At 45.4% G+C, this 18,555-nt stretch overlaps 2 protein-coding genes across 2 annotated transcripts; both read left to right on the top strand.

Moving 5' to 3' along the window:
• Positions 1-1,513: 1,513 nt before the first annotated feature.
• On the top strand, positions 1,514-2,947 carry LOC112877502. The gene is made up of 4 exons (XM_025941819.1): positions 1,514-2,013; positions 2,124-2,228; positions 2,414-2,494; positions 2,589-2,947. The coding sequence occupies exons 1-4, from the start codon at positions 1,534-1,536 to the stop codon at positions 2,733-2,735; spliced, it is 813 nt and encodes a 270-aa protein (XP_025797604.1). The 5' UTR covers positions 1,514-1,533; the 3' UTR covers positions 2,736-2,947.
• Positions 2,948-6,132: 3,185 nt separating this feature from the next.
• Positions 6,133-9,575, top strand: LOC112876742 (disease resistance protein RPM1-like). Its single transcript, XM_025940914.1, has one exon. It carries the CDS (start codon positions 6,408-6,410, stop codon positions 9,363-9,365), a length of 2,958 nt encoding a protein of 985 aa, XP_025796699.1. The 5' UTR covers positions 6,133-6,407; the 3' UTR covers positions 9,366-9,575.
• The last annotated feature ends 8,980 nt before the right edge of the window (positions 9,576-18,555 follow it).

Raw genomic sequence — 18,555 nt, 5'->3', positions numbered from 1 at the left:
CAGCCTTGCTTTCATTTATTTACTTCAGGTAATTCTTCTGAGGAGCCCGCATTCATTACACCATGGCCTTACCCTTTGCCTGATGGTTGGTCCGTGGAATGGGATTCGTCCCCGGCCAACACCAACTCCGCCGAATAATATTATGCCAGGGCTAGCATAGTATCTGTAATGACGTCGTGTATATTCACTACGCTTTTCAAACTCCGCTGCTTTAATCAGAATCTTGAACTTGGGTTGTAATAAATTCTCCTCAGTGAGAACAAATGTTATTTTGTATATTTTTATGATATAACTGCCTGTGGTGTAAATTATTTTGGCATTGTATCTCTGGACTCACCTTCGTGTGAGGTACCTTGTTGGATCCTGCGTTCGGTGGTTCATCGGGACGTTACCCGACAGACCAATAGTTTTATACCGTTTGAAGTGCGAGGTAGCCCTTCGTTGAGGACTCGCGTACTTGAGCCGGTATAATTCAGGTTGGTTCTGCCACATGAGTCGTCTTTTTTTTCCTGCTATTTCCCCTTCAGCGACGCACGGTAGCAGTTTTTTTTGTCCATTTTAACATGGGAGTGAGATTGACAAAAAAAAAACTTGTTGAGAGGCATGCATGGTCCATGCCGTACACTTCCACATCTGGCTCATCCGGCATCCATGGTCCGACGCCAGTTTTTTGAGAGGCATTCTACGCCTAGCGACAAATACGTGAATGATAGATAACAAACAAGTCCAAGCGCCCCACCTCTCAAAAGCCGAGGGCATGCCCTACACGCGAGAAGAGATTGCGTGCTGCTAAGAGGGTGCCCGCTCGGCACTTTATGCTCGAGGACAAACCATTTCTTCAAAATTAAAGTAGAAAATAGTACGTACTCCCTCCGTTTCAAATTTTAGTTCGTTTTGACAAATCTAGATACGTAGCTTTTGTCATGCACCTAGATAAATATTATATCTAGATACATAGCAAAAATTATGCACCGAGATTTGCTAAAACGACCCACAGTTTGGAACAGATGGAATACCAAATACAGCATATAAACCATATCATGCCAAACTCAAGTAAAAAAGAAATCCAAGTAAACTAATATGTGCCATATAATAAGGTGGGAGCAACAAGCACATTAACTCTCATCTTTTTTTAGTTTAGAGGTATATCAACGATGCTCGAAGGATAATGTGCTTATCCACCGCGCGGTGGTGGTGGTGGTGGGTGCTCCCAGCTTAAAGTAAATTACACTTGGCAATTCATCTCAAGTAAAATACATATCCATCCAAGAGGCATGGTGAGCATAGAGCCCTCGATGCCTTGCTTGCTGGTGCAGAAGATAAAAGCAAAAGCTGAGAGGTAACCAAAGGCTGATGGTGAGGCTAGCTGCTGCCTGCTGCTAGGGATATAATAAAAGCAAAAGCGAGAAAGGACGACGACGGAGCAGCCAGATGGCGAGAGCGAGAGATGAAACAGGGATCGATAAATGAGGACATGTGCAGCTCCGATCCACACCTAAGCCGAGCTGAACGGTCGGTCGATCCCATTGGCGCATGGAACCATCGTCTCTCTGCCCATTTCAGCCGGCGATGGTCACTGCAGCGACGCGTGCTGCGGCGGCTCCGTTCGTCGCCGTGCGCCGCGGCGAATGCTTCTTCGTGCCACCGCAGCGCTGGAGGATGAGGCCGGCTCGCGCTGGCCGGTGGCCGGGACGGGCGCGGGCAACTACGGATCCCAAGGCGTCGTCGTCGCCGGTGCAGGGAGGAGGGCCGCCGGAGCTGCCCAGGTCGTCGACCGCGCTGAGGGTGGTGGGCGCCGGCGTGGCGCTGGCGGTGGCGCTCGGGGGCGTGTCGTGGGCGGCGGCGCGCGGCAGGGGCGCCGCCGCCGGCCCCGTCCCGCCGCCGGCCCTAGTGCTGTGCGACGTCCTCAACAACAACGCCGCCGCCGGCGCGCCGATGAAGAAGCGCCTGGTCGATTTCATGGATAATGAACTCTCGGTCGTGATGCGCAGCAGCGACATGCTCAGGAATACGGTACGTAGCTCCGCGCTCGATCCGTCACAGCCTACGCACCCATGGCGTAATTAGGCGCTTAGAAGTTAGAATCCCCGTGCTAGTCCTCTGTTCGTGCCGTGTGCATGCAGGATCCCAGGGACAGGGAGAAGATTATGGTGGGCCGGGAGGAGCATTTCTCGAAAACCGGCAACGCTGACGAGGGCTTGAAGCTCACTCAAGCATTGATCCTTCTGGTGATAAGCTCCTAGTGTTTTTTGTATTTCCCTTGCTTGTCAATGAAAATGAGGAAACAGCCTCGATTCCAGAAAAAAAAAATCATGCATGTTTGTGATCTGAAATTTGAACTGAACTTTCTTGCATTACTAGCCACACACTACACTCATCCTCCCCACTTCCTTCGTTTCGTCATGCGTTGCAGGGAAACTGGAGGAAAGCAGAAGCTACTTGCCAGAAGCTCACAAACCTCTACCCCGATGACCCGAAGCCCCGCCTTATATCGGTAATGTTTCTTTCGTGTGATTGATGTTGATTACTGAACTTCAGTGTTCTAGCTATTCTGAAAATGGTGAGATTCCTGCTGCTGTTATCTTCAGATCGTCATCAACGTGACGCAGGTAATGGAAACCTTGCTCTCTACAGACCCTACCACCACCCACAATGACAAAGAGGAGATGGCCAACAAAATAAACGAGATGACCAAGAATGCCATTAATGACGCATGGAAGAAATACAGGAAGTGATACAAGACTGTATCTGTGAAGCAAATAAAACTGCTTCCTGACAACTGCTGCGATGAACCTTTGTCTCCAGCCCATGTGCTTCTAAAAGTTGCTTGTCATTCTTTTTTGTTGCTGTTGTTGTTGTTTCAATTTCAATGCTTCTGACAAAGGAAAATCTATTTGTAGAATGTAAAACAAAGTACAAAACATATATGTCCTAAGCATTGACATCATGAGCTTAAATAAGAATGGGACTACATAATATAATCATGGCCACTCACTGCAAGACTGTCGTGAGTACTCACTGTCACGGTGTCACCTTTAGTATTGAAGCCAGATTTGATCAAATTAGTAGAAGCAACTCAAGACCTGAAGTAAAATGCTACACTTAATTTACTCCCATTCTCTTCAAAGTTGAAATAAATGTGCAATTGCTCGTGCCACAAAATATCACTGATAAACTAATGCCTCCTGTAAAGGTTGGAATTTCAGAGTTTTAAGAACCGACTTACATTGAACATCATAACACCATAACAGGAAAGAAAAAAGGGAAGAGTGATGCAGCATCCAGGAAAATCCTCTCGTCTTTTCGGAAAATGCTGGTCCTGATCGTCATGAATGTACAAGAAGTGACCCCAGAAGTAAGAAGTTCATTACCTTACTAATTAGTCAAAATACACTGAAGTGGAATATAAGGAAACGTAGCCTACTAAGAACATATTGGATGGCAGCCAAGATTCGTGGTTCCATGGCAAGTAGAGTTCTTTTGCTTTGCAACTTCTATTACTTCTCTTCATAAATAGATATTAACATCATCTTTTACCCATCCTGCTGCGTAAGTGATGCAATAATAAACAAGTATTCATGTAGCTGTTGATGATCGAAATTGACATACCCATAAAAAACCAAGGTGCCCGATTTTAGAAACCTAGGTGCCCACGCACGTACTGGGAAAAACCGAGTTATCCAATGTTGCAAACCGGAGTGTCCAGTTTTGGTAATCTGAAACTAGAGTTAGAATTGGCATGGTATTTGCAAGAGTATTGAGCCTTACAGGGTGAGGCCTCCTGACCCTGCAAAGGACAAATGCTATATATATCCTTCTAAAAGATAAAAAGGTTGAGTTGCGCATTGAAAGAATCATGCATGCCTTGACGGCGGAACAGATGTTCTTGTAGCAGAATCGTACAGGAGGATGAAGACCAAAAGGTTAGGTTGCTAGGACAACCGCTCATGACTTGTGGTTGGAACAGAAGTTTGTATAGCAAAAAAATGTAACAAGAAGAATAAATGCTATCTTCTTCTAAATAAAAGATCAAAAGATCTAGTTGCACACAGGTAGAATCACACATTACTTGTCCATGGATAGGAGGCTGCTATGGCAAATCGTAACTGAGGATGAAGAACAAACATCTTTCTCTTTCTAAAAGACTAAAGGGTGAGGACTGGAGAAATCAAACATTAATTAGTCACTAAGTACTTGAGTCATTAAAAAGATTGGGATATATGCACGGGGTGAACCTGGTCACTTTATGCGTGGAATTAAAGTTCCCTAGCAAAATCGTAATAGAGGATAAAGAATCAAATGCGCTTTCTCTTTCTAAAAGACCATAAGGTGAAGAATCAAGAGATCAAAGACATTAGACATTTAATTACTGGAGTCATCAAAAGGATTGGGACATGCATGGGGTGAACCTAATGACTTGTGCGTGGAATATAAGTTTCCTCAGCAAAATCGTAACATAGAATGAAGAATAGATGCGCTTTCCCTTTCTAAAAGATCAAAAGATTGAGAAATCAAAGACATTAATCACTTAAGTACTTGGGCACTTGGGTCATCAAATGAATTGGGATATGCATAGGGTGGCGGCTTGTGTGTGAAATAGTTCCCATAGCAAAATCATAATAGAGGCTGAAGAACAAATGGCTCTCTTTCTAAAAGACCAAAAGGCGACAAATGAAAAATCGAATACACCAGTCACTCAAGTCCTTGTCATAAAAATGATTGGGATATGATTGGGGTGAACCTATTGACTTGTGCGTGCAATTTATATTTCCGAAGCAAAATTGTAACAGAGGATGAAAAATCAAATGATGTACCCTTCCAGAAAACCAAATATCAAACAAATGGAGGAACCAAAAGGCCAGCAATCACATGAAGTGAGGAATCAAATGTTGTCCCCCCGCTTTAACAAGGTTATTCGGTGTTTGTCATCGAAGTAATTTAGCTACCACACGAAAAGGATTAGAATGTGCATGGGGGATCTCAAGTGACTTGTGCATGGAATAGAAGTTCCCACATCAAAATACAAAGACACAAGGAAGAATCAAATGCTATCTCCTTCCAAAGGTCGGGGAATGGTCTGAGAAACGGAAGGCATCTCAGATTCAACCACGGGGCTGGCACGAAAGGGATTCAAAATGCACAGGTAGAATTGCCTATAACTTGTGTGTGAATAGAAGTTTCCGGCAAGATTGAAACAAAGGAATATGATGCTCCTGCATTCCTCATAGATTTGGTCCCTAGATGTAGCACCGATTTTTCTTTTTGAATCAGAATAGTACCAATTATATGACATCGGATTGGAGGTACCAGAATTAATTATATGACATCGGATTGGGGTACCTGAGGTATTTCGTTTTGGGTAAAAGTTAAATTTATGTTGTATTTTTATATGGTGTGGTACCTCTTGGTGGACCGTAAAAATACATGGTATTCGTCATCATGAAGGCTGGAGAAAAGAAAAAGGTAAAGAAAGAAAGGAGAGCAAGGAATTTAACAAGAGACTTGAGAGTGACGTGCTCCCACAATATTGACATGCAAGCTACTCGCAGACTAACACCTGGGATCACCTACATGCCAAGGAAGGAAGAGACCCAAGCATGCTAATCTAACTATCTGAGGGGGAGAGCAAGGGAGCTCCATCCATCCACCGGTCGCCAATGGCGGAGCTCGCGACGGGCGCCGTGAACACGCTGTTGGGCGTGATCCGCAATGAGGCGCGGCGGCTGGGCCGCGTCCAGGGCGACGTGCTGTTCATCCAGGAGGAGATGGAGAGCATGCGGAGCTTCCTGGCGCACCTGGCCAGGACCCGCCGGGAGGAGCACGACGAGCAGGTCCGCACCTGGACGAACCATGTCCGGATCCTTGCCAACGACTGCAACAACTGCCTCGACGTCTACCTGTACCGGCGCAACCCTGACTTCCACCGCCCCAGGAGGGGCCTCCGGCGCTACCTCTGGTGGGGGTGGGCCCTCTGGTGGCTGCGCGAGATGGTCGCGCGCCACCACGCCGCCGGTCAGCTGCGCGAGCTCAAGGAGCGGGCGCGGGACGTCGGCGAACGGCGGTTGAGGTACGGCGTCAAGGTCTCCGACGCCGCAACCCCGGGGCATTCGTCCACGCCTGGGGCTGCGGGTGATCCCCGGGCTGGTCTCACGGAGGCGGCGCCATCATCATCATACACGGTGGCTGCAGCGGAAGACGAAGACGAAGACGACGACAAAGACTTAGAAGCAGATGGTGGCGGCGAATTGTTGGCATCAACGGCAGCCGACGGTGGCATCATCACCAAGAATGCCAAGGTGAAAGACTACTTCAAAGACAAGCTTCTCGGCTGGATTCAAAGCCTCGGCAAAGCCCGTGTCCTCGTAGAAGAAGAGAGCATCAAGGCCAGCGAGACACCGTCACAGCCAATGTCGATACCCTCCATCATCTTCGAGCTGCCGGTGGCCGACGTCGGGGACGAGGTTCAAGTTCCTGAGGATGTGATCGCATGTGAGGGCCGGTGCCGCTTCAGCAGGAGCATCTTGGTTGACATCCCGGAAGTGCATCCGGAGGATTACTTACACGTGCCGCTGCGACCCAAGGACATCCTCTTTTACATCCTGCAAGCACTCACGGGCCAGCCAATACAACAACCAAGCTGGCTGCAAAAGTTGCATGTTTACATCAAAAAGAAGGAGTTGCTTCGTGAGATCAAGGAGTACTTCGATCAGAAACTGAAGGTTGCTGAGAAGATGGAAGGGATCATCAGGAGGATTGGCAACCAGCTGCCGCAGGACAAGGAGATAATGAAGGACAAGAAGCAGTTGGAGGATAGTATCAAGAGCAAGATCCTGGATCTAGATGACCTCCTTTGGCTGCTCATCACCTTTACTGAGGCTGTGGATGTGGGTGAACAACAAGACCAAGCATGGAAAAAGGTAAACATACGGACATTAGCAATGCATTACGACAACGTCATCCAGCAAGCACTCGGCAAGCTTAAATCGTTGGTAGAAGCAGGAACAGACTCACAGTTCCCTTTGGACTGTGAAGATTACAAACGCATCCTGGAGGAAGTGTTCCCGAGGACCCCTACAGGTCCTGGTATCAGTAGTAGTACCAGTACATCAGTAGAGGCTGAAATCAAAGAAATGATCTGCAAGGTTAAAGATATGATACAGGAGCTGCAGGAACACAGCAATCGAGAGACAGCTGATCAAATTCAGAAATCCACTTTTCAACAGGCCGCAAGGAAGAAGATAGATGAAATCAAGTTGAAGATCAGAGAGCAGCTGAAGATCAAAAAGATCATGGACAGGATTCAAAGTCAGCTGAAAACTGACGACAGGATCATGATCATCCTCAAGACCCATCACAAGTATGGATGGGAGGCGATCAAAAACACTTTGAGCCTGCTGGGGTCATCGGGGCGCTTTGTCGGTGCTGCAATACTCATGACCACCACAACCACAAAGGGTGCTCGACAGGCCCAAGAATATAATCTCCACTTTCCACAGGTGGAGCTTATAGAATTGTCTCTTGTTGGCTGCTACCTTGACATTGTGCGCCAGCATACAGGCAAACATATGCATCGAGGCCACTTCGAGATTGTTCGCAACATCTTGGAAAAGTGTGGACCAAATGAATTCTGCATGAATATCTTCGTTCAGGCTATGAAAGCTAATCCCAGAAGGAGCACTGAAGAGCTGCGTAGGTTGCACAGCATCTTACAGGCAACGCCGCCAGAACGACTACCCAGCAGTATTGCCAGGAAGATGCTCAAGTTCTCCTACAATGATCTATCTAAGCAGCACAAATCCTGCTTGTTGTACCTCGCTATCTTCAATCCAGCGGAGTCAGGATACAAGATCAGGCGGTCAACCTTGGTAGGACGATGGGTTGCAGAAGGGCTGATAACCACAGAAGATTGGAGCTGGTTCAGTTCAGTGACTGAAGCCGATAAATGTTTTGATGCGCTCGCCAACCGGCAGTTTGTCCATCCTGTGGACATTGGTGCTACTGGAAGGATCAAGAGCTGCACGGTGCATCCTATTGTGCATAGATTCATCACCAAAATCGCCAAGAAGCAGCACATCGTGGAGGCACGCTTGTCAATCCACTTGGCTCGCCACTTCTCAATTTTTAACGACGTCCGTCTCCGCGGGTCCGAGGATATCGGGATATTCTTGAACAAAAACATGCATGATTTGCCACAATTCTCCAAGCTCAAGGTGCTAGATCTAGAAGGTTGTCATTATTTCGCCAACAAGGAGTACCTCAGGGACATATGCAGTAAGATACTGATGCTCAAGTATCTAAGCCTAAGGAACACGGATGTTAACCAACTGCCCCGTGAAATCAACAACCTTCACGAGCTGGAGGTGTTGGATATCCGGCAGACTGAGATTCGTGCATCGGCAACAAGACATGTCCTGCTCCTAAAGCTGAAGCGTCTGTTGGCTGGCGACATTACCGATCCACTTCCATGCAGTACTGACACTGGCACGGCCAAGCACTGCTGCAGTGTTGACATTCCTTCGTTCATTGAGAAAATGGTAGATTTGGAGGTGATGTCTAATGTCAAGCCACGGAGGGATCGTGATTTGAAAGACATTGGAGGTCTATCTCAGCTGAGGAAGCTCGGTGTGGTTATCAACAAGGAGCGTCACCTCCAGAGTTTGCTCGGCACAATTAGTGACCTCTCCATCTGCCTTCTTCGGTCTCTATCCATTACTCTTAACATACCAACATACAGCACAGATCTAAAGGATCTGAAAAACCCTCCAAATTCTCTTGAGAGTCTGACTATCAAAGGAAGAACACAAAAGGAGAAGCTTCTTAAATTTTTGGTTCCGGCTCCAGAGGATAGTAACCTTGCCAAGGTAACTCTAAGTGGTGCGCTCGACAAGGACGATCTGAAGGTCGTCGCGAAGCTTAAAAATTTAGGCTGTGTCAGGCTTCGGCACGCCACATATGCCGATAGTGAACTCACCTTTGGCAACGATGAGTTCCCAAAGCTCAAGGTTCTTATTGTCGAAAACTCCGGAATCACCAAGATCAGCTTCGCTCACGAATTTCCTGTGCTTGAGAAGATCGTCTGGTCATTCAACCAAGACTTTTGCACTCGTGACAAAGAGTATTTGCCCCTGTCCGGCATTGACAAGCTTCAGGGATTGAAGGAGCTCGTGTTAATTGGTGACGTTATTGCCCCTGAGGTGGATGAAGCCTTCAAGAAGTATAGCAATGAAAACAAATTTGTCTATAAGCACAAGGAACCAGAAAATCAAGATCTGGCACTCGGAAATGGTGCACGGAAAAGGCGCCATGGTGTTGCAAGGTACCCATCCATTTGGCAGGTGGTAAAGGGTCAGCATGGGAAGAACTGATTCACTGACTGCCTCCGCTCCCTCCCGTTATTCGGTACATGTGACTATGTGGTTGAGTAGAATGGTTGTGTGTGTATATGTGTACTAGTGGATCTGGATTTGTGTGGCTTTCTTGTGAAATCTCATCATCATGCTGCATGCATATGGTTTCATGTAATAAGTATGATGCTTGTGTGCTCATTTCACTTGTTAATATACTGTTTTGTCGTACATTGCTCTTCTGCAACGATGAAGTGCTGTAGTGGCGTGTATACCTCATATACAATATTACATAGCCACAAGCTGTCATATGGAGATTATAGGTCTGTGTTACATATGCATGTCTACCATATATTTGTGTCCATTCTCTAAGCTAAGTATTTCGTCCCATCACAAATATAAGTTGTTTTAGCCATCTTCATTAATTGCATCATATAAGTTTGTACTTCATTTTTTGCAGGTACCTTTTGACTACTCTATTCTGAGTTAAACCGAATACAATTGGATTCAAAACTAATTAACATCAATTTGTCCTTAATAGTGGGTAATTAAGCATAACCTAGACATGATCTTAGGCAATTACGCCCAAGTCTAATGATTATTGCCTACCCAAGAGGATTATGGATCCTAACTAGAGCTAGCTAGGTGGATCTAATTACCAAATATTAGATGCATTGCTTAGGATCAACACTAGCTCTAGATGAAGAGCACCATTAACAAAGAGGGAATTAAGTGGGTTCTTTGTTTTCACCTTCGTTACATGATGAGGGAGCCATTGGGCTTTAAGTGCGCCGATGTTCTCCTTGTGACGGCGTCAGTGTCCCGCAGAGAGGCGGCTATCTTCCTAGTTTAGGATCGGTGTGAATTTTTTGGGGAGAGGCTTGGCTCGCAGAACGTTGATTCCATGACGAGCCGACAGAATGTTGATCCCAACATGCCATGCGTACACCATAATCTGGAGTGCAGTACAGTAGATACTCATTGTGGCAATAGACTAAAAATTCATGGCCAAGGCTATGGAAGCTGAAAGTGGAAATGACAACTTGGCCTACACTGATAGACTCATGGTGGACCTGACTAAACTCCACCTGAACTTCAAGCATCGACATTCAGATGTGCAGACTCTGCTTCTCGTTCTAAATCCTCTCTATAAGCAATTAAGCATCCATTTCATTTTTTACCAAAATTAGTTATCTACGGAGTTGGGTAATTCGGTTTCAGTTCTGTCGACCGGGTTAAACTGATTTTGGAATACTGAATGAACTAGAGTTGATTTATGGATGGAGAAAACAATAAGCTCCAGCAGGGAATCTGAATTCCAGAGGACACTACCAAATAAATAAACAGGCCAAGAAAAGTCGCAATGGGATTTCGCAAGTTCCTGGGGGAGGTGGCCTCGTCCAGCGGTGGTGGCGACTATAGATGGAGCCGCTGCTGGGGGAACACGCCGCTGCGGAAGAAGATGTGGGGAGGCGGCCTCGTCCAGCCGTCAGCGGCGCCGACTGTAGATGGAACTGTTGCTGGGTTAGCATGCCGCCGCGGAAGAAGATGAGAAGCACGGCGGCGGGGATATTTTATTATTTGCCATGGATGCCATCTACTTATTTGCTATCTTTATTTTTCTACGTTTTTACCGCCTCTCTTCAATCGAAACTAATAAATTATCAATTTTGCCGATATGGCATGTCTGGTCACCAGACCAGTATGGAAGGAGCACGTGAAAAGATCTTCTTATCCCTGCCTTATCCTTTTACCCCCGCCAACATCCGACCCCTCTCCCAGTTACTCCCTTCCTCACCGCCGTGTTGACCCCTCCCTCCCCCGAGCTCTATGGAACTCTAGATGTCCTCGGCCACGTCGGTGGCGGATGCCCGACGGTGCATCCACCTGCATCTGAGTCTGAGCAGCTAAGATAAGATTTGTACCTTCCTTCCTTCATTTCGTTCTTGGAGTATGGAGAGATCTGCTCGGCTAGAATCTGGATCTAAATTAGTTTTGTTTTGAATGGGGGTAGGAGAGGTTGGTAGGATTGGTGGTTGGAGCGCTCAAGGATGGAACCTAGTGGTTGTCCTTCTTGGTAAGTTTGTTGTTCATCCCTGTATGCTGGTGCTACGTATGTGTAGTATAGTTGCTAAGGTTTTGTGGTGATTTTTAACTACATATTTTTTTATGTTCATGATTGTGCCAGGATTGATCCTGGCAATGCCTTTAGACTAGTTGCTAAGAGCGAAAAATTTAAGGCAAATCTGGAATATGATTTGTTAGACATGAAAGAGCAGTGGCATGATTTGTGGATTGACTTGAACAGCGGCTATAATTTTGAGAATTTTATGACTGATATGAGCAGTAAGATAATCTGGGGTCCTAGTCAAACTCTTTTCAGTGTGGTATGTGGATATTGATAGTGCTGCTGAATGGAGGATTAGGAAAAATAAACACTTTGAGAAGATGATTCTATCTAGAATGGGGGAGAGAGTGGCTAATCTTGTGGTTGAAGTAGTTGATAAGACATGCTACCAGTATATGCGCGGTAGTACTAGGTCAGGAGGCACCTCTGGTGTGACAAGTGCAGTAGATGTTCCTTAATATGCAGAAAGTGCAAAGTGCAAGTGACACATTCACATCCTAAGATGAGTTTTTGGAGGCAGAGTTTGTTGTGGACTGAAGTACTCTGACAATCACCCCTGATGATGCCCAAGATGGTGAAGCTCATGTTCTAGTTGATGAAGACATATTGTTTGAAGCTATGGGTTTCAAAGCAGCAGATGAGAGAGCAGAAGAAGTAGCTAAAGCAGCTTCCATTCCAGTCATCCCTCCAGAACTGTAGGAAGATATGAATGAGGCAGGCATCAATGTTAATGACAATGAGCCATCACAGCCACTACTGGATTGGAACAGGGACAATCCAGATATGAGGGTTGGGGCAGTTTATCCTAGTATGGGTGATTTCAGATTGGCGGTTAGACAGCATGCTATAGTTAATGAGTTTGAACTTGGTATAGAAAAATTTGAGAAAAAAAAGATTTAGGGTTTTCTGCAAGGCAGCTGGTTGTCTATGGATAATTAGAGATAGGACCCAAGCTGATGGTTGTGAGAGGGTACATTTGCTAACTAGCGTATGTATTTGCTAACTTATTATCATGTGTTTTAGCAATATCTAAGCTAATGTTACCCACGCTGAGAGGGCCATTCCATTGTTAAAGAGAAAGTCTGGTATGAGAGCCAAGGATGTCGAGGAGATACCGGAGGATAAGTACAAAATAAAGATTAATTATATGACAATATGGTATGGGAGACAGAGGGCAACTGATAAATTATTTAGTAAATGGGATGATTCATCTGATTGGTTGTACAGGTTCAAGGCAGAGATTGAATTGAGATCTCCTAATAGTGTTTTTGAGATTCACATAGTAAAAAATGGAGATCAGCTTCACTTCTGCAGATTCTTTTGTGCTTTTAGAGGTAGTATAGAAGGATTTTTAGGGGGCCGCAGGCCATACATTAGTATAGATTACACTGCACTGAATGATCAATGGAATGGTCACATGCCTGCAGCACTAGCACTAGATGGCCACAATTGGATGTTGCTTGTAGCATTTGGGTTTTTTGACTCAGAGACCAAGGACAACTGGATTTGGTTCATGGAGCGGTTAGGAAAGGCTATAGGGATTCTTCTAAGATTGGCCATATGTATGTATTCTTGTAAGGGCTTAGAAGTTGCGGTCAAGCAAGTTTTTCCATGGGCAGAACAAAGGTAGTGTGGAGATGTCTATGCTGCAAACATGTGGCCTGCAACCACGGTATACTCACCTACAGAGCACAAGTATTTTCTAGACAACGTGCTTGTAACCAGCCCTGGAGTGGAGAAATGGCTTCAAGAGCATCACAAACTGTTATGGGCCAGGTCTAAGTTCTCAACTGATATCAAATGTGACTACATTAACAACAATTTGGCTGAATGTTGGAATGCTTGGATAAAGGAATTCAAAGACCTGCCGCTTCACTGTATGGTAGACGCTATAAGAGATAAGGGTGTGGTCATGTTTGAGAGGAGAAGAAGGATTTCTATAGCTCTGCATCGAGTGATCCTGCCAGCTGTCATACATGAGTTGAATACTGCTTCAAAAGGATTAGGTCACTTGAAGGTCACCAAAGGTCTGCCAGATCACACTGAGGTGACTGAGATCTACAAAGATGAGGAAGTTGAAAACATGTTGTTTACTACAATGAATAGAGTTGCACGTATAGGAAATGGCAAGTTACATGTAAACCTTGCCCTCATGCTTTGGCTGTTATCACCAGTGAAAGGCAACCTGAACATGAAAAATATGTAGACATGGCATATTCTTTGCAAAGGCTAAGACAAGCATATGAACTTGGATGGCCAAACATTACAGACAGGAGCCAATGGCTAGAAGTGCAGAAGGACTTCAAGCTATATCCACCAATTGCAAAGAAGAGAGGAGTTGGTAGAAAGAGGAAAAACAGAATACCTTCATGTCTGAAAAGGATAGGTAAGGCTAGCAACAGCATCAAGGGAAGCAGCAGCAGCATCTGTGGAACCAGGTGGACCAACAATAGCTAAGAGGTATTAACTTGTTTCTTACTTTTCCTGCTAAAAAAGACATGCAAACATACTAATGATGTCTAATTATTCAGGAGACTTGCATTAGAAGCACCAACTGATCTCCAAATAATAGAGTTCCAGGTTCCAATATCTTTAGAGGTCCAAGTTCCAAAGAAGATGACACAAGAAAGAAGCAACTAGCCTCCAAGGTTAAGAAGGCTTCACCACAGAAGTCCAAGCAGCCATGAAGATGTCAAATGTGATGGCCAAGTTTATTTTGTACTGATATTTTGGTCAGGTTTATTTTCTCATGAAGTCTTGGCCAGATTCATTTTGTGAGGATGTAACGGTTAGGTTCATTCTGTCGAGAAACAATGTGATGTAGGATACCCAGTAATAATTGATGTAAGGGCCATGGACAACTGTCCAGGTTTTATCCTATCAGGATGCTAGGAACATAACGTGAATCAATGCAACCTTTATTTGAGCTTATCAGTCCAAATAAAAGATTGTTCTGCATTCATCATTAACCACATTCAATTACATACTTAAAATACAAGCTCTAATCTGAGACGCGCCCTAGGCAAAATGCGAGACGAGCAGGGGTCGCGTCCCCCATTATCGCGTCTCAGATTACGCAAATGTGAGACGCGCCCTAGGGGAGGCGCGTCTCTCATTAGACTGAGATGCGAGGCGCGCCTCCCTTAAGGCGCGTCTCGCATTTTGCTTCACACAGGCTTCCCTGGGAGCCAATTGCGTAAGGCGCATCTCGTATTAGTCTACCCCCAACAGGGGCCTTTTTTCTTCCGGGCTGCATCCTAGAACTAGCCATGATTTGGCAGCCATAATCAAATACCTGCAAAAGATTTCAATTCACAGAATTCACCGCAATCATCGTACGCATCCATACAATTCACACAGTGCGAGACACACAAGCAAAGATAGTATTATATAACACATGTACAATCATCCACAGCAATTAGCCTCGTCCAAAACTCAAAATAAGGCTCAACCTAACTCAAAACAACAATCATCGACAAGAACAATAGAAGAAAAGCAAAGCAAGTCTCAATCTAGCTCAATTTCGCCTGCTGTGCTGTGAGAAATGGAACCCCCCTTTGGGTTGATCACCTCGATCGTGAGGAACCCCGCTAGCCTCTCTCGGATATCCTTCACGTTATCAATCATTGTATGATTGAAATAATCATCTTCATCCTTCGAAAAATAATTACAAGCAGTTAGAATACAAGATGAAGACAGATATACTTAATTAGAACACGTGAGAATTCTTACCGTAAAATCCGGAACCGCTGCAACTAGAAGCATGTTGTTGCAAACATAGAACCCACTTGCGTTACCCGAGGGCTGCTGTGTGCACTACATGTCAAAGATAGATAGAAATTAGCATTTTGCGACACTTAGAACCAAGGAAACATCGTAATAGTTAAGCGATTTAGTTATATTAGTTACTGTCCACGCGGTGTGATGTGTAAACGCAACTCGACGTTGCTCTTTGTATCCTTCTGCGGCCCTAAGATGCCTGTCAAGAGACCTAAACACAGACATCCGGATGTTATATTAAAAATGATTGTGAAATGGGCAAACGATAAAAAACTAAAGCAAACAACAAACTTACTCGTCAAGGATTGAGATGACTAGAGAATAATCACGTATCTTTGGCTTTCCCCACTCATCTGATGGAATTCTCGAGTCAAGGTAAAAAACTTGCTTGCTCTTGACATTGATGACGAGTGTAAGCCAATGGTTGCCTGGGTTGTACGGTACCACAATGTGCTCCTTGTCAGCATGTTCTCGCATGCACTTCACCATGTACCTGACCAAGTTGAAATGGAAACAAGCGGTTACATGTGTTAAATGGAAACAAGTGACTACATGTGGCTACAAGTTGAAATGAAAACAAGTTTAACTGTTGCATGTGCGTACCTGACCAAGCCATCTCTATCAAAAGTCATTAGTGTCACCGTCATCATCTGTAGGTCAATGTACCCACACTTCTTTCCGGTTCGACGCCTTGTCTCTTGTTGCATGTGCCTACACGATCCATATGCATTGAAATAGAAACGAGTTAAATTGTTGAATGTATATCAAATGCATTAAAATGGAAACAAGTCTTAATCGACTTACAATGCAAAGCACCGAACAAGAGAAAGATCCAAAGCGTCGAGATTGAAAAGGTCGAACAAATCGGAGAAGGCAACAATAAAGATGCCTTCAGTGCCCTCAAGCTGCAGAAAGTGCCGCTCTTTGTATGCCACTATAATATCCTGGAGTTTATCAGCATTGTGTATGTAGTAGTTGTGCAGGTCCATACAATATTAACCTGCTCTCTGAAGCTCAGAGGAACTAAGCAAGGCCTTTCCAACCCTGTACTTTGGATTCTCAGATGTGTAATCCCTTGGAATCAGGTTTTTTTATCTCCTCCGCCTTTTTCTTACCCTCTGAGATCTCCTGCTTCCTCTGCATCAGCCTACTCTGCTTCTTCCTCACAAGATTAGCCTTGCTTGGCTTCTTGGGAGCAGTAGCTGGCTCTGTCGGAACAGGTGGAGGGGAGGGGGGTAATCTGAGGCTGAGTAGGGACAGGAGGATGCGGATCCGGAAACGCTTCCTATGGATCCGGCAGCTGTGGCCGTGGCTCAGAAAATGTCGGTTGCAACGAAGGACTCTATGGCTGAGGTTCAGTGGTCCGTACTGAATCTGCATCTGCTGGATCAATATCAATACCAGCTCTCCACCACTGAACCCTTCTCGCAACTGCATCCCGCAAAATGGTGGTCATGTCATTTGGTGGCACATCCAGCTTGATATCCTTAGCAAACTCATGTAGTAAGTCAATCTTGACCACAGCACAAATCAGTACTGACCTGCAACAACAACAACAACAAAGCCTTTAAATCTCAAGCAAGTTGGACAAACCAAAAGAAAAAAAACAAAGACACAGGAGAAAAGAAAAGAGAGGCAAATACCAATGCACTGACCTGGACATTGTCAAGCTGGGACACACCGGGATACACAAGCCCTTTCCAGACCTCCAATCGAGATGATCCTCCGACATGCACGAGAAGACTGCATCGGGTCGGACGAGCCAAGCCATCTATCGTATCCAGCTCCACTGATGCAGGCACTGATGGCCTCTCTGTCCCTCTACTCTGTGAAGCACCCGCTGCAGTAGAAGTGAAGCTGCTCCTTCGCTCTTCACTCATCCTCATCCCCGGCAAATTAGGGAATGACAAACCCTGAGACTCGAAGATGGGCTTTAGCTCTCCAAACATCTCCATCTTTAGCTCCCTTTTGATCTCCTCTATGTCAACCTTTGATGAGGAGACTCGAGTCCACTTTCAGTAGCTGCCTTTGTGTTCAGGGAACCCCTCCTTCCAGATCAACTTACTGGAAACACCACGGACATGACCCCGTTGCTCACGGGTTCCCAAAGCCCTGGTGAGTGCATCAAACTCCCTCTCTCCTTCATTTGAACCTTGGCTGCTCTCCATCAAAGCCCTTTGAGCAACTTCCTCAGCGCTCGTGCTGTAGAAACTGATACTGCCATCCTCCGTGAGCCTTGACCTAGCAGGCATAAATGGTGCCAGCCATCCCTCGAACGAGTCATAGGGTTCTCAATGCCCCTCTCTGCCAGCATCTCATCCTCCTGCTCCCACTTGCGTTGCTTTCCAGCATATCCCGTTGAGCCAAGGTGGTGGTCAAGCTCATTCTATGCTCGGAGCCACCGATAATACTTACTTGACTGTTGGAACTCATGAGTATTTCACTTTTGAACAAGCTCCTCCCAGGCTTCTGCTGTCAAATCCCCATACTTGTCGAAAGGGTTCTCGTTCTGCTTCCAACACTTTAAAAGCCTGCACAACAAAACAATAAATCTGCATAAGTGACAGTAGATAATGAAAAAATGACAGTAAATGACAATAGTAAGTGACATCACTTTACTTGTTCTTGTAGCTCCTCCAGGCTTTAGAGATGATCTTCATAGCATGCTTCGTAGCCTTATCGTGCAACTCTCTCGGATATTCAACATAGGGTTGAATATCGTTTGTGAAGATATTCTTTTTGTCGTCCCAAGACAAGTCATCGAAATGTTCCAAGGTGAGTGGCACCCTTTGCCGGGCAGCGAGGCCACAAACCCATCCTAATCTCACTTTGACTGACGGGTCTTCGGGTGCTGCCTCAGAATTGACTCGGCCATAACTTTTCACATCTGTTGGCCACGTTGTCTGTGACCTTTTCTTTCTGCCAGCACGAGACGTGCTAGCTCCTGACTGCGACCGTGACGGCCGTTCTGCCGCTGCTCTATCGTCTGTAGGTTGCTGCACACGGTCCTCACCGCCTGCAGCTTGCTGCACACGGTCCTCACCACTGGACATCGTGCTACACGAGAAAGAAAAAATAAAATCAGTTTATCTACGTAGCTTAGAGATTATTCTTAACTTCCAAGTCAGAATTGACAATGTATGTTAAAGGCTCAAAGCACACAAATATATACGTTTGCATGTTAGCAGTAGCCTGCAAATATTCATGCAATCTAAAGGTCTCTATGTTAAACATGTGCATCCTGTTGAGTATCTGAATATATGATACTTTATTAGAACATACCTGTTCACTGAATCTAGTGAC

Source organism: Panicum hallii, chromosome 9, assembly GCF_002211085.1.
Source record: "Panicum hallii strain FIL2 chromosome 9, PHallii_v3.1, whole genome shotgun sequence".
NCBI lineage: Eukaryota > Viridiplantae > Streptophyta > Magnoliopsida > Poales > Poaceae > Panicum > Panicum hallii.
The sequence above is the reverse complement of the archived record's forward strand: the minus strand, read 5'-3'. Positions and strand labels throughout refer to the sequence as shown.

What these genes read in the sequence shown, in the direction of transcription:
- LOC112877502 (XM_025941819.1), top strand. Translation starts at nt 1,534, where the DNA reads ATGGAACCATCGTCTCTCTGCCCATTTCAGCCGGCGATGGTCACTGCA. An exon ending in GCGACATGCTCAGGAATACG is followed by an intron (nt 2,014 to 2,123) that starts GTACGTAGCTCC and finishes GTGTGCATGCAG; the next exon opens with GATCCCAGGGACAGGGAGAA. An exon ending in CTCAAGCATTGATCCTTCTG is followed by an intron (nt 2,229 to 2,413) that starts GTGATAAGCTCC and finishes CATGCGTTGCAG; the next exon opens with GGAAACTGGAGGAAAGCAGA.
- LOC112876742 (XM_025940914.1), top strand. Translation starts at nt 6,408, where the DNA reads ATGTCGATACCCTCCATCATCTTCGAGCTGCCGGTGGCCGACGTCGGG.